Genomic DNA, 14,222 nt, shown 5'->3' on the forward strand with positions numbered 1-14,222 from the left:
TTGCAATGTTCAACATTTGATGCTGAAGCTGTTTCTATTACGTTCCAGAAGAGAGGTTATTTTGATGATACGAAGTCGTGCTCCAGTTCATGATTCCTTAGACTTGGTTGATATTCAAATTTAGCATCCTAGTGGTGTTTGAAAAATAGTTCTATGGATTTAGAGTCAAGGGAATATTTGTTGAAATATGTCTCTAATTCCTTTTATATATTTGGAATATGTCTTATAATATGCTTTCTTGTACGCCTATAAATATAGGTCATCCCTGTAACTTGTACTCTGCGGTTGATCGTAGATCTGTTTCCTCGTGGTTGTTTGCTCCTCCATATTAGAGGGGATTTTTTCACGTAAATATTTGTGTCTATTTTATTTTCTAACAATTTGGATCATCCATCATTCCTCTCCCGCGATCCTATAGCAGTATAGCCCTAGCCTCCCCCTCACCATGTGTCCCTGTCCCCCCTCCCACTCACTCGCGGCGTCGCCACCATCGTCAACCTCTTCCTCGCACCATCGTCGACTCATCCCCTCTTCGGAATCGTAGCGTTAGCAGGAGCTATATGCTAGTACTTACTAATATAAAAGCACGACTTTCATTGTGTGTCGCCCTTCTCCCTACCTACACATGTGCAGCGAGCGTTCCCCACGCGCCAGCGAAATAAAATATCTAAAAAGTGCAACTATCAAGATTCAAACTGTGGTCTATAGGAAGAAAGACTCGCCTCTAATCACTACAACTTATTGGTTTTTGTTGTACAAAGAAACCGCATATTATATAGAATCACTACAACTTATTGGTTTTTGTTGTACAAAGAAATCGTATATTATATATAGAAACTGTAGTGATGTATAGGCAACTAGCTAAAGTTATATGTGTGAGCTTTTTATATTTTTAAGTACCCTTAGAAATAGGATGTATACGTATGTATATATAGAGGTGAGCGCGTATACGAGGGGGCATCGTATTCGAACAGAATAGAAAATAGTTACAGGAAGCGACCACATGCTACGCCAAGAGACGAAAGGTTCTCGTAAATTTTGGTTTGGCCATCTTTCGTTTCCCCAAACTCTATTGACGTCCATTGGATTCGAACTTGTTCCCTCTTTTTTTTTCATAATATATGGACAATATGGGGACAAAGGTTCGAATTTATTATTCTTGACATGGCTTCCTGATTTGCTGCAAATTCAGCAGAAAACTCAGGTAGCAAGATATTTTCTTCACGCGACAAATGCTTGAGGAAAGGTATTATATGGAGTTAAAAAAATGAATTAGCGATACGCCCGAGTCCGCCATCCAACAACACGAAGTTGCTACAGACAACCCAACCGGCCAACCCATGCATCCTGATCCGAGGACCATCACCCTTACGATGTGTACTCGAAGGCCGGGGGCGGCTGGGGCTCATCGTCGACAGCCATGGCAGCCGGCTCGCTGGCGCTGGATGCCAGGGCGTTGGTCGTGGCGGCGGCGGTTGACGGCGCGTCAGTTAGGGCGAGCTCCTCGGCCTCCGTGGGCTTGAGGTCCTGCAGGAGGACGAATCCCGAGGGGGCAGCCTTCACCGGCTTGTACCTGCTGCCTTCCAGGAATTTCACGAACTTCTCCTGGGCTGGAACGACCCGGGCCGGGTTCGTCAGAACCTGGAACGCAGGCTCGGGTTCGGCAGCCTTCTTCTCCGCAGCGGCGCCGTCCACCTGAGCTCACAGAGAACCAATAGCCAGTGTAAAGATCAGCTGGATGCAAATCAAAGCAAGCAGTTTGTTCAGCTTGGACGCAAGCCAAAGCAAGCAGTTGACACAGCTTTGTAAACTAATGGATCGGTCCGGCGACGCTTACCTGCATCGAAGTAGAAGCATTGGAAGAGTCATCTGCTTTCTCCTTGGCCTTGCTCTCTGCGTCCTTCTTTGCCCTAGCCTTGGACTTAGCATATGTCGACAAGATGGCCGCCGGCACCTTGACAGATGCGGCTGCAGTCTGCTGAGTCGCTGGCTTGGGGTAATCGAACAGGGACGGCTTGGCGTTCGACAGGAACTCAAACGTCGGCACTTTCAGGTCGGAGTTGAGGCCGATGAGGGCCGTCGGAGAGAAGGCGAGGCTTATGAAGTAGGTCAGCGGGTACCAGTACCAGAACTGGGTGAAAACAGCTAGTCCGACAACGGCAGTGAGCCTGTCATGCTTTGACCTCGACTTGAGCCTGATGCCGACGTTCCTGCCGCCGGCGTCGAGAATGCCGGAAGCCAGTATGGCGCCCATTTTGCTCATGGTGTCCTCGTGCTTGTCAAGGATTATCTTTTCCAACTGGCGCCTGAATGCTCCGACGCGTGGATCGTAAGATTCATTGGTCTGGATCATCACCATTGCCATGGCAATGAGAGCACCCTGGCGCACGAAGTCGACGACGTCTGATGTCAGAGGCTCCAGTAGGGAGATGGCTTCGCTTAATCCTGATCCGGCACAGGAGATTCCGACGGCCAGGGCTGCCCCGTAACGGACATGTGGATTGTATGATTCTGATAGTAGGGACACAATTCTGGGTGTCTGTTCAGGCTCATTGTACAGGACAAAGCCAAGAGCCAACACTGCAGTCCTTCGCACATCATCGCTCACATCCGACACAGCAAAATGCAGAAGCTGGTGGATGGCTTTGTTATTTGCAGTCCCTCTGTATGCTAGAGCCAATGCATACATACCGCCGTAACGAAGTATGGGATCTTGGTCTCTCGTCATTTGCTCGATCAAGGTGTCAGCTTCTTCTTCCCTGCCATACACCGTCAATGCAATTCCAAGTGACAAGCCCCTGGAGATAGGAAACGAATCAGAACATGAGCATCTTTACCATCTTCAGAAATAAATGACATGTATGGAGTAGTAGATTACAATAACTTGTTTGTCAGAAGGCATTCTATTGCATACCTGATAATTTTCTCATGCTGTGTATCATGAGCATAGGCAAGCATCTCTGTGGCCTTCTCACTGGCCGTGCCAACCATGAGCAAACCCAAGCCAATACCAGCTGCTTCACCAGCCACAGCACTATCCGTGTAAAGAATGTTCTTTATGTCCTCGCATATTTCCTCGTCTGATGTACCTAATGCTGCAAGCCCGAGTCCCAGACAAGCACCATGCTGGACCACCTATATTATACAAAGTCAGCATGCAATTGTGTGAAAGAAAGGAAATGTGTGTATGGTTGCTACGATATATATATAACAAAAAATGTAAACTTTCCCACTGCCTACATTTGCCTCACTCCTACATTTTCCCCACCTGCAGACTATACTACAAGACTGCAGCAATATTGCACTCAAGAACATAAACTACATCGAGATGTATACTGTAGTCATTCTCGTGGAAAGGTTGTTACAAACCAAAGATTTGGGAATGTGGCCTGAAATAGTACCTCAGAAGTGGTGTTGCGAAGACTCTCACGAAGAAACTCTTTGATTCCTTCACCATGGTTGGCATGAATCAAACCAAGAGCATAGAGGGCACCTCCTTCCGAGTATGGGCTACCACTGCCACCAGCACCATTCTGTGGTAGGTAGGGGGCCATCAATGCGCGGCCTTGTTGAAGATGGCCCCTATGAATGACGCCTAGTCCAGCAGTGGCACTGAACTTGGCCCAGTTGGTTGCCCTACCTAGCCATTCCTGTATTACAGACCAATATACGAGAGTTAGCATACCAACCATAGCAAACTATTGAAATTGTAAATGCTAAGCAGTTGATAAAAAGTACACTGTATAAAACAAAACATACCAAGTTTTCTCTGAGGAAGGTATCAACTGTTGTCCCTGCATGCATGATTGCATTGGAGCATATTGTTGCACTGTGGCAGACACTGTTCCTCATTTCCACAGCTTGCTTTATAGTCTTCAAAATTTGAAGATCAGACCTGTAAAATGAACAAAAATAAATTTAAGACACAAAACTAAAAGAACACTTAGTTGTTACAATTCAGTCAGATAATATCACATTACCTATTATGGCTGTATAGGAACTGCAGCGTCAACTGAATAGATGTCTCTCCTGACAGTATACCCTTGATTTTTGTCAGCCTATCGGCATGTGTTGATGCATTTGGATCCACAGTGACAGCACTGCCATTTGGCGTGGTTATGTTCTCCCTCATCTGGACATCTTCGGATGGTTCTGTAGCAGCATTAGTTTGATTACTTGGTACAGCCGGTCCACTGGCAGGGTACACATGGGCAGAAGTATGTGAACTCAATGCATCAAGGTGATCCCGCACATTCAGGAGAAAAGCCTGATTTTCATTTTCAGCAAGATCGAAAGCAGTTTGGTATGCAAGGAGAGCATCATCCTGGCAAATGAACACAAGGTTAAGTTACAAAAACAAAGGCAATCAGCGAACTGAGAAGCCGTCTTGTTTGGCAAAGGGAAAAAGGGGCATACCTTGCTTCCAGAAATCAGCTTGTCCAAGATGCTTGCAACACTTTCAGGTTCACCCAAGAACATAAGACACTGGCAAATGCTTAAATAATCTGGATTTGGCAATGTCTGATATATTTTGACAAGACATTGTAGAATCTGGAAATACAGAGACAAAGTGTTAGATCACAAGATGTTTTTCTAACATTATGTGCACAGTAGTTGTGTGCCAATCACAAGAGGTTGAATCAATTGGCAGGATTTATAATCTCAATCATCCATAGAATGCCTACCTCCAATCGATATTCGCGGTGACTAACATATTGGTGAGACAGATTGATGCAATATGAAAGCGCTCCATGAAGATTATCACATCGGGAAATTGCTCCCTCCAGTTTATCCAGTCTCCGACACTCAACAGACATGCCCATGGCCTGTTGATATTTTCCATCAAGAATGCACCTGAAAGGCAACCATGTATGTGTGAGCTCAGAGCATTTTTAACAAACCAAGAAACAATGGACCATGAGGAAACTATCATACTTGTCTAGCATCCTTTCCACAATGGCCTCCAGCCTAGGATCCATCGTTTTTTCTTCCCCAGTGACCCTTGATTGGATGGCAGCATATTCATCCAAAGCTTTTGCTGAAAAAAGGAACATGTAAAACAGTAAAAGGAGATAATGTTAACACAGTACTTTTAGCACTGGCAATAATTAACTGGTCATAATGCAGGAGCCAGGAAGTTCCTCACCTAACAGTGTTTGAGCGTAATCAGAATCGTCAGAAACATCAAAAAGGGGTCCAGCGCCAAGTGCATATGACAGAGCATCATTTAGCTCGCCCAAGTAGAAAAACACCTTAGAAGCAACTAGTGCTGCAAGCTGCCTCTGGACAAACTCCTCGTCTTCATACAAACTCTCACTGCAAGCAGCAGCAAACAAATTGTGAGAAATACAAGCACAAAGCAAAGCACCCAAGCTTATACTGATTGTCAAAATATTTTTCAACCAGTGACCAGGATAAAGAGAATATTTAGGCCCGTGCACATCAGTTGCAGCAGTCATGAATAATCTTGGTATTCATATGGATCCTTCTAAAATGAATGCAAGTCCCAGGAAATAAACATCAATTCATACATGTTCGCCAGTGTCCCTGCACGGCAGGCCCTGGCGCAGGCAACCCCTGGCACAGTGACCCATGGGAGGCCTCCGATGCTGCAGCTGTGGAGCGAGCGAGACCAGGTTCCTCGGTGCCCCAGTTGCTGGCGTCCTTGCGTGGCAGCCCGAGCAAGGGCGGGCCCAGGCGTAGGCAGGCCTCAACGCCTGGCAGGGGAGGCCTCTGACGCCGTGTCCATGGCATGAGTGGGCCCTAGTTCCTTGGCCATGGCATGAGTAGCCTGAAATTCGCTCCCATGGAGAGTCGAACTCAAGACTGAGGAGTGTTACTCATACTATCTAACCAACTCAACTAGAGACCCTTTCGCTTTTTTTCCTTTTTTTCTCTCAAGTATGGCACAAGGAAAGCATAGGAGTCAATCCAAGTACACTTTTTATGTGTTGTTCAGTTACTCAAAGAATGAAAATGTTGCTGTAACAACAGGAAGTGAAAAGTGCTATAATTCAGTGATGTTACCCAGCAACTACTGTTCTGTCTTTTACCTCATAGGATGCTGTTATCTGAATGTTATATGAATAGGACAATGTTATCTGAATGTTATATCACAGGGAAACCAATGGACGCCTGCTGCTACAATGATGCTTTTTGTGATGTGTGAAACACATGTGACTTTGTGGAGAAGCTGAAAGGTCAAAGAGAACTTCCTTGTTGTGCAAGCTGTGGAGTTGATCTCTTCATAATGTCTACTGTCATTTTTATAACTATCTGCTTATGTTTGTGGTGACTTTGCCAAATTAGTGAAGCTATTACATGTTGAGCTTGAGCAGTTCTGTTCAGTTAACTCCTGCTTGTGTTATATGTCTGATAACTGATGGCTATATGTGATCTGTTACCAATACAGCATAAACGTCCTAGTGCTCTGTTATCCTTGTTGGTATTGGACATTTATGTTAGCTATCTTAACTGATGACTATGTTATGTTTGTACTTTTAAACCTATCTTTATGTCCATCATCTTAGGATTATGTTATTAGTGTATTAAATTTGTATTGTGATTCTCTTTTGTATTCTGTTATTTAAATGTGCTAAATTTGTGACTTGTGGTTTATGTTGAGTTTCAACTCTAGCCTACCCCAACTTGCTTGGGACTTTGTTGTTGTTGTTTCAAAAGAACATCGGTGGTGTCGACCCGTGAGCAGGGGCACATCCAATCACTAATAAAACAGTATAAACACATAGATCAGTATTACTTTGTGACAGGTTACAACCTTTTATTTTAAAGAACAAAATTACCACATTTGGTTCATATGTCCTATCATGACAACCAGAATCTAAAAGTTTGAGATTTGTAGAAATCTAGGAAGGAAGTTCAGATTTTTCAGCAAACAGTATTCAATGAATTGGAGGGCATGAACCATATAACAAACAAACAGTAACCAACGGCAGCACATTAACCCTACCAAAACCTCCATCCGAACAGATCTAACTCAGGGTTCCTCTGAATCGAACTCGACACGCCGCCGCCGACGCCACCTAACCGGACCTCTCCAGGCGAGCCCGAATCGAACCTAGCATCATCGAAATTCACCAAAACTAAACGAAACAAGAGGCGACGGGGCGCTGCAGTGCCCGCGGTCGGCCGTGGCGGCGGCAGAAGAGGCAAATTGAGGGGGCGGGAGTGGAAGTGGAGGACGCGGCTAGGGGAGCGGGGAAGGGCGCCGGGAGGAGAGGACTTACATGGAGGAGACGCTGGTGGAGATCTCGTGCCAGAAGGCGTGGACGAGGGAGTTGAGGCTGGCCAGCGCGTGGAGCTTGAGCTCCGGCGCCGGCTCTTGCAGCATCGCCAGCAGGGAGCCCGCCGAGCTCACCATCACCGCAGCAGCAGCCATGTCCGCTGCCGCCTACGAGTAACGATCCGCCTCCGAAGGGTACGCGACGCCCTGCTGCTGCTCGCCGTTCGTCAAGGTCTGGACGGGGGTGCGGCTCTGCTACCTTGCTTGGAGCAGAAGATCGCTGATTCGATTATTTGTTGGGGAAATGACGGTGAAAGTTCACGTCTTCAGCAAAATATAAGATTTCCAGCTTCGAAAAATACCAGCACAAATTATCATATTATTAATCTGTTAATTTCTATAGTTAAGTGACATGGTTTAGAATCACGTCAAGTAAAATTATAGGTTAAAAGGAGATTCACAAGCTATCGTGCTTAATGAATTTGCTCTCGTGAAGTGAAATAGAGGGATTAGACTCAGTCCATGAAAGTCCACTATGGTGCTTAACTCTTTACTAGCCAGTTAACCGTACTTTTGCTACGGACCCTAAATCTCTACTACTAATTATGTATCTATTGTAGGCGTTCACAATTTTCCAGTGGCGCACGGTTCTGCCATCTCCCTCCGCGCTCCCTCCGCCACCCTCCGCGCTGCATCAACACCCGCGGCTTCTGCCTCTCCCTCTCACTGCGCCGTCTGCCCCCGCCGCACCCCTCCACCACGCCCCTTCCCCCGCCGTGGATCTCGCCCGAAGGCGCCTCGGTTCCCCGCCATGGACGCCCTGGATCCACCTCCTCCTCTCCCCATAACTATGCCGCCTGCCCCCGCCGCACACCTCCACCGCGCCCCCGTCCCCGTCTCCGGCGCCGGTTGCGGGGCCCAGGTCGGCGGCAGTGAGGTCCGGGAGCGAGACCCCCACGGCGTCCATGTCCCCGTCTGCGTCCCCGTCCCCATCCGCGCCCGGGACGCCCACGGCCGCGGTCGCGTCTCCGGCGCCGGTTGCGAGGCCCAGGCCAGCGGCGGGGTTTACGGAGAAATCGCCGCTTCACCTCGCCGCTTCCCCCACCGCGCGTCCGCAAGAGCCAAGAGTGGGCGTCCAGATTCCTACACCATGCCCTCGCTCGCGCAATCCTTGCTCCCACGGAACCCTAACCAAGAATCCGACTCGGCGCTAGATGAATCGGACGGAAGGAAGACGAGAAGGCCCCGAGGCGAGCGGGGGAACAAAGAAGAAGATGGAGGTCAGGGGGCTCGTGCCCCCGGGCGCGGGCCAGGAGGACGAGACCGTCGCGGGCGTCCAAGATCACGTCGCGTAGCCCCTCGCCGTCGGGAGGCGACAGGAAGGACAGGGAGGCGTCGGGGTGCGGCTCCGCCATCCTAGAGACGTTGACGAACCGCCGAGTGGTCTCCTTCCGCTCCAGGACCATGGCATTGGGGCGTGTGAGCCGCGAGCTCTCGGTGCTGCTGTCGCCGTCCAAGCGGCAGAGGAACCCCGCCAGGGTCTGCGCGAACCGCTGGCGGTAGAGCGGGTCCGTGAAGCGGTGGAGGGAGTTGGCGTCCATAGGAGGCCGAACATCTCGACGAGCGCGACGTCGGGGATGCAGGGGCCGAGCGCCGCCGCCGCCGCGCGCAGTTTGGGGCCTGGACCCCCACTATCGCCCCCATCCCCTCCTGTCATCCCGTCTTCCCCCACGCCGCACACACCCCACCATCCGCTCTCCTGCCCCACCCCCACAATAACGCAGGCGTCCACACCGAGCCCCCCCCCCCGCCTGCGCGTGCGCGCTCGCCCGCGCGCCACCGTCTGCACCCACAGGTACGCCATACCCCAGCCATGTCCCTTGGTTCGTGTTCGTGTTGCTCGCTCTCAGTCCCCTCCCCCGATCGTGTGGCACCACTCCCCTGGTCGCATTCGCCCAACGCCCCTGCGCCGGAGACGCCGCCTGGCCGGTGCCTACTTCGGTCCAGCCCGTGCTCCACACCTCACTGGGCGCCCTCGCCCTTCCACTCCCGCCGCCACCGTGCTCGACCGTTCGTGCCCCCAGCCAGCGCACGGCCAACCCCCTGCGACCGCCTTTGGCCAGCCCGCCGCTGTTCAGCGTTGTTTTGGCTTCAATTTTTGTTGGGTCTCTCTGTTAATCTGGGGATTCTGTTGGTTCTATTGCTCTATTACAATATTTTATCTCTACCACCGGTATCAGTTGGTTTGTGCTGCTAGAGGTGTCGTCGATCTAGCACTCCTTTAATTTAGAATGAATTTGAAATCTGTGTGCTGCGCTCATCGTGGTTTTATGTGCTCCCCCGTCTTCCGTATACCTACATGTTCAAGTACGACACCGTGCACGGCCACTAGAAGAACAGTGAAATCACACTCAAGGACTCCAAGACCCTTCTCTTCGGTGACAAGCCGGTCACCGTCTTTGGCATCAGGTGCTCGCCTTTCCTGCCTCTTCTAGACATGGACTGAGCTTTTGTGTTCAAGCTGTGAGCTAATGTATTAACTATTGTGACCCTCAAGAACCCTGAGGAAATCCCGTGGGATGAGGCTGGTGCTGAGTATGTCGTGGAGTCCATCGGTGTATTCACTTACAAGGATAAGACTATTGCACATCTGAAGGTACAATTTCTGATGTGGCCCTTTGTTTGTTTCAAAATGTACATGTTGTTTTTACTTGTCTGGGTACCATATCTCCCAGATCCCAAATATATCCATTTTGAGGGATGTGCATATGCAGTGCATAAATTTAATGATGTTGTCAAGTAGTTTTCCATAACGTGTCCAAGTTTGCACCAGTAAATTCTTATTAATACTACTGCATGAAAGTTCACACAACCGTAATAAGGCAGTTCTATTTTTATATTTTAGTATAACTTCTTACTTCCAGTTAAGTTGACCGATTGCCTCTGACATTCCAATGTCGCCACCACTGCTATTAGAATTCTGATGTCGCTGAACTATACCGGGTAAGATCTGCTTGACTTCGGGTACCATACCATTGATCTAAAATAAAAATGATAACTGTTTACTCTGAGAAAACTTCAGAACCGAAATTTCGAGTAAGAACCCATTTTTCTGAAAGTAGACTCCAATACCTAAATTGGCCTGTTAGCGCATGGTCCATTATGAACTTGTAGCCATATTGACATTAGAAGTACACATGATGCAATAGGAAAAAGAACTTGACAAACCTCTAGGAGAAGTAGATCAACAAACATGTTCACTTCCATGAGTTCCTTGTGTTGTTTTAGTTGGCCAGCCCCCCGCCGTTCAGCGTTGTTTTGGCCTCAATTTTTGTTGGGTCTCTCCGTTAATCTGGGGATTCTGTTGGTTCTATTGCTCTATTACAATATTTTATCTCTACCACCGGTATCAGTTGGTTTGTGCTGCTAGAGGTGTCGTCGATCTAGCACTCCTTTAATTTAGAATGAATTTGAAATCTGTGTGCTGCGCTCATCGTGGTTTTATGTGCTCCCCCGTCTTCCGTATACCTACATGTTCAAGTACGACACCGTGCACGGCCACTAGAAGAACAGTGAAATCACACTCAAGGACTCCAAGACCCTTCTCTTCGGTGACAAGCCGGTCACCGTCTTTGGCATCAGGTGCTCGCCTTTCCTGCCTCTTCTAGACATGGACTGAGCTTTTGTGTTCAAGCTGTGAGCTAATGTATTAACTGTTGTTTTGTGACCCTCAAGAACCCTGAGGAAATCCCGTGGGATGAGGCTGGTGCTGAGTATGTCGTGGAGTCCATCGGTGTATTCACTTACAAGGATAAGACTATTGCACGTCTGAAGGTACAATTTCTGATGTGGCCCTTTGTTTGTTTCAGAATGTACATGTTGTTTTTACTTGTTTGGGTACCATATCTCCCAGATCCCAAATATATCCATTTTGAGGGATGTGCATATGCAGTGCATAAATTTAGTGATGTTGTCAAGTAGTTTTCCATAATGTGTCCAAGTTTGCACCAGTAAATTCTTATTAATACTACTGCATGAAAGTTCACACAACCGTAATAAGGCAGTTCTATTTTTATATTTTAGTATAACTTCTTACTTCCAGTTAAGTTGACCGATTGCCTCTGACATTCCAATGTCGCCACCACTGCTATTAGAATTCTGATGTCGCTGAACTATACCGGGTAAGATCTGCTTGACTTCGGGTACCATACCATTGATCTAAAATAAAAATGATAACTGTTTACTCTGAGAAAACTTCAGAACCGAAATTTCGAGTAAGAACCCATTTTTCTGAAAGTAGACTCCAATACCTAAATTGGCCTGTTAGCGCATGGTCCATTATGAACTTGTAGCCATATTGACATTAGAAGTACACATGATGCAATAGGAAAAAGAACTTGACAAACCTCTAGGAGAAGTAGATCAACAAACATGTTCACTTCCATGAGTTCCTTGTGTTGTTTTAGTTGAACATATAAAAAAGGAAATGTAGATTTAAGAAACAAAACCAGAAAAAGGTGAAATCACTGAATATTATGTTGAATAGAAAGGCTAACCATAATCCAAACTGGTGTTGTAAATCATAGTGGCATGTAGGGATGCATTTTATTCTTTATTGGAACGTGGTGGGTTTTCTGCAGTGGTGATGTTTTCCTTTGGTTTGATAGCTACAAATTTTAATACATAATCCTTGGTGCTCTGCATGAGTTTCATTCAAGCTGAGCAGGGCGTAGCTACTGCTAAGGTTCCCCGTTCAACGCTTGCAGCCGCATCCCTCTGCCAGCCAGGCGGTGGTGGGGAGGGAGATTGGGATGGAGCATGTGCCGATGTGGCTGCGTGCATTCCCGGATCTACACACCTATGTCAGCATGTAGGTGTGGGTTGAGCCGTCGGTGACTAATGACATGATGGACAAGGTGGAGCAGGTGGAGCAGGTACTTGATGTACTTACACATTTTGTTTATTGATGTATAGTGATCTAGCATTATTGTCTATATTAATATTTATATTGCTGGTAGCTTCTACTTTAACTGATCTCAATGGGGCATTTGGGTGGCTAGCAATTCACATTGATAATTTAAAAGTGAATTTCAGGTGTACATTTGATGGCCTCCGATATGGTGCTGCCTTCAATCCTCTACAATGCGCGAGAATGCTGCTCAGGAGGGTATTAACGGCTCAACACAGATGACCTCCTCTGAGTCATGTTTCTAATTATCTACACTATGATTCTCCTTCTATTGATAAAATATTGTTTTATTGTCCTGTGAGCTAATGATAACAGTGATGGTAAGTAAATATGGTCCATGCATATTCTCATCACAGATGGCTGAAAAACTCCCAGTGCTGCTACGCTACCAGAGTCTTCATGTGCATACTTACTTCAAGAACTCAAGGTACACAAAGTTTTTTCACTAACCACTTATCCATAGCACACTTGTTCAAAGCATTGCTTGCCAATTAATAGAGTAACGATATACAGTTGCAACGCACGGGCCTCTAACTAGGTTGTACTAACTAGCATAGTGCTCAAGTCAAATGTCACTATGTTGGACATTTGGAGCACTCAGATGCTTGGTCAGTATGGTTTTCTGGCAAGGGTATGTTGAACACTGAGCCATTTTTGTATTTATATTTCATTGTTCTGATCACTGCATGTGCGAGCCATTTTTGAAGATCTATATCACCTTCAGTGTTGTAGATGTTTTTCATCTGCACACTTTTCTACTGGAAGTTTAAATGGCAGACTACGTTCAGTCTCTGCATTCTCTCAACTCATTTGACTACCCTTTTATAGTTGACCCTGAAGATATTCCATTGGAGAAGGTTCAAGTTAAATCCTCAGGACATGTTCTGCCATATGTTGGTGTTGCTTGTTTGGGGGCTATTCTGTTTGGTTACCATCTTGGGTATGTACTTTATTGCTACTACAAGATGCTTGTTTCTTAAGCACAATTGGATGAATCATAATTTACTGCATTTTAATTGACAAAAATGAATAATGAGCTGGAAGTATAACAGTTATATCTTTTCTGCACTTCTGGTGTGGGCACAATTGGATGAAGCATCGTCGAGGAGAAGCAACAACAGATCGAGTACCCCTTCTTCACCGAGGGCTCGTAGGAGCTTCTCAAGGCGCGTGTCGACATTGTATAGTACTTGCTGCCCTGGGCCAAACGACACCACGAGGACCCTGATGAGGATACGAAGGCGGAGGCCAAACTCATCGTCAAGAAGGCTGGGCAGTTTTGTCCTTTGCAGATGCACATGCTTATCTAGAAGGTTCATAGGATTCTGCTCCCTCATATACAGCTTCGTCCTGGGCAGTGGGATGCTTTGATGTGTACAATATATCATGATATGCTTATCTTTCTTTATGATGCACACATACCAATGCCATGATCAGGTTTTCATTCTCTTTTCAGGAGCGCAATGTTGACCTTTTTAAAAATCTGGTACATGAATATGATTACGCCTGTTGGTCATGCAGTGTTGCAAGGCTTGGTTATTCAGGAACTGTTGTTATATCACGGGTATGTTCTTTCTATGGTTAATGCCCAACATCTCCCTTTTGTACTGACTAAAAACTCAGTGGATAGCAGCATTGCAATAAATCTTCTGAACCCAATACTATCAGTTGATACATAGTATATATCTAACCTCACTTTCTGTGTTCTTTTGTATGCATTAACAGGTACAACCAATCTCAGTTCAATATGGGCTTGGCATACCAGAGCGTGATCAGGAAGGCATGCTTATTACCTTGGAGTTTGATGATTTTTACTTGGTCAATGCTTATGTCCCAAATTCTGGTCGTGGTTTACGTAGACTGGTAAAAGTTATTCTTCCTTCATGTTGTTAGTGTTCATATTATGTTGTACTGCAATTGCTTAGGATATTGAATTTTGCTCTGTTGCTTCTTGGTCTTCAGAATTACAGGATGCGTTTTCTGCTGCACATTTACTGCCCCCAAGACTTT

General features: G+C 46.7%; 1 protein-coding gene across 1 annotated transcript; it reads right to left on the reverse strand.

Moving 5' to 3' along the window:
• Positions 1-1,060: 1,060 nt before the first annotated feature.
• On the reverse strand, positions 1,061-7,470 carry LOC100274443 (uncharacterized). The gene is made up of 11 exons (NM_001360596.1): positions 7,248-7,470; positions 5,147-5,316; positions 4,936-5,038; positions 4,686-4,854; positions 4,417-4,551; positions 3,981-4,324; positions 3,760-3,895; positions 3,402-3,650; positions 2,915-3,135; positions 1,838-2,798; positions 1,061-1,695 (listed from the first exon to the last, which is right to left on the reverse strand). Exons 1-11 carry the CDS (start codon positions 7,397-7,399, stop codon positions 1,369-1,371), a joined length of 2,967 nt encoding a protein of 988 aa, NP_001347525.1. The 5' UTR covers positions 7,400-7,470; the 3' UTR covers positions 1,061-1,368.
• Between the last annotated feature and the right edge of the window lie 6,752 nt (positions 7,471-14,222).

Source organism: Zea mays, chromosome 4 (genome assembly GCF_902167145.1).
Source record: "Zea mays cultivar B73 chromosome 4, Zm-B73-REFERENCE-NAM-5.0, whole genome shotgun sequence".
Lineage (NCBI taxonomy): Eukaryota > Viridiplantae > Streptophyta > Magnoliopsida > Poales > Poaceae > Zea > Zea mays.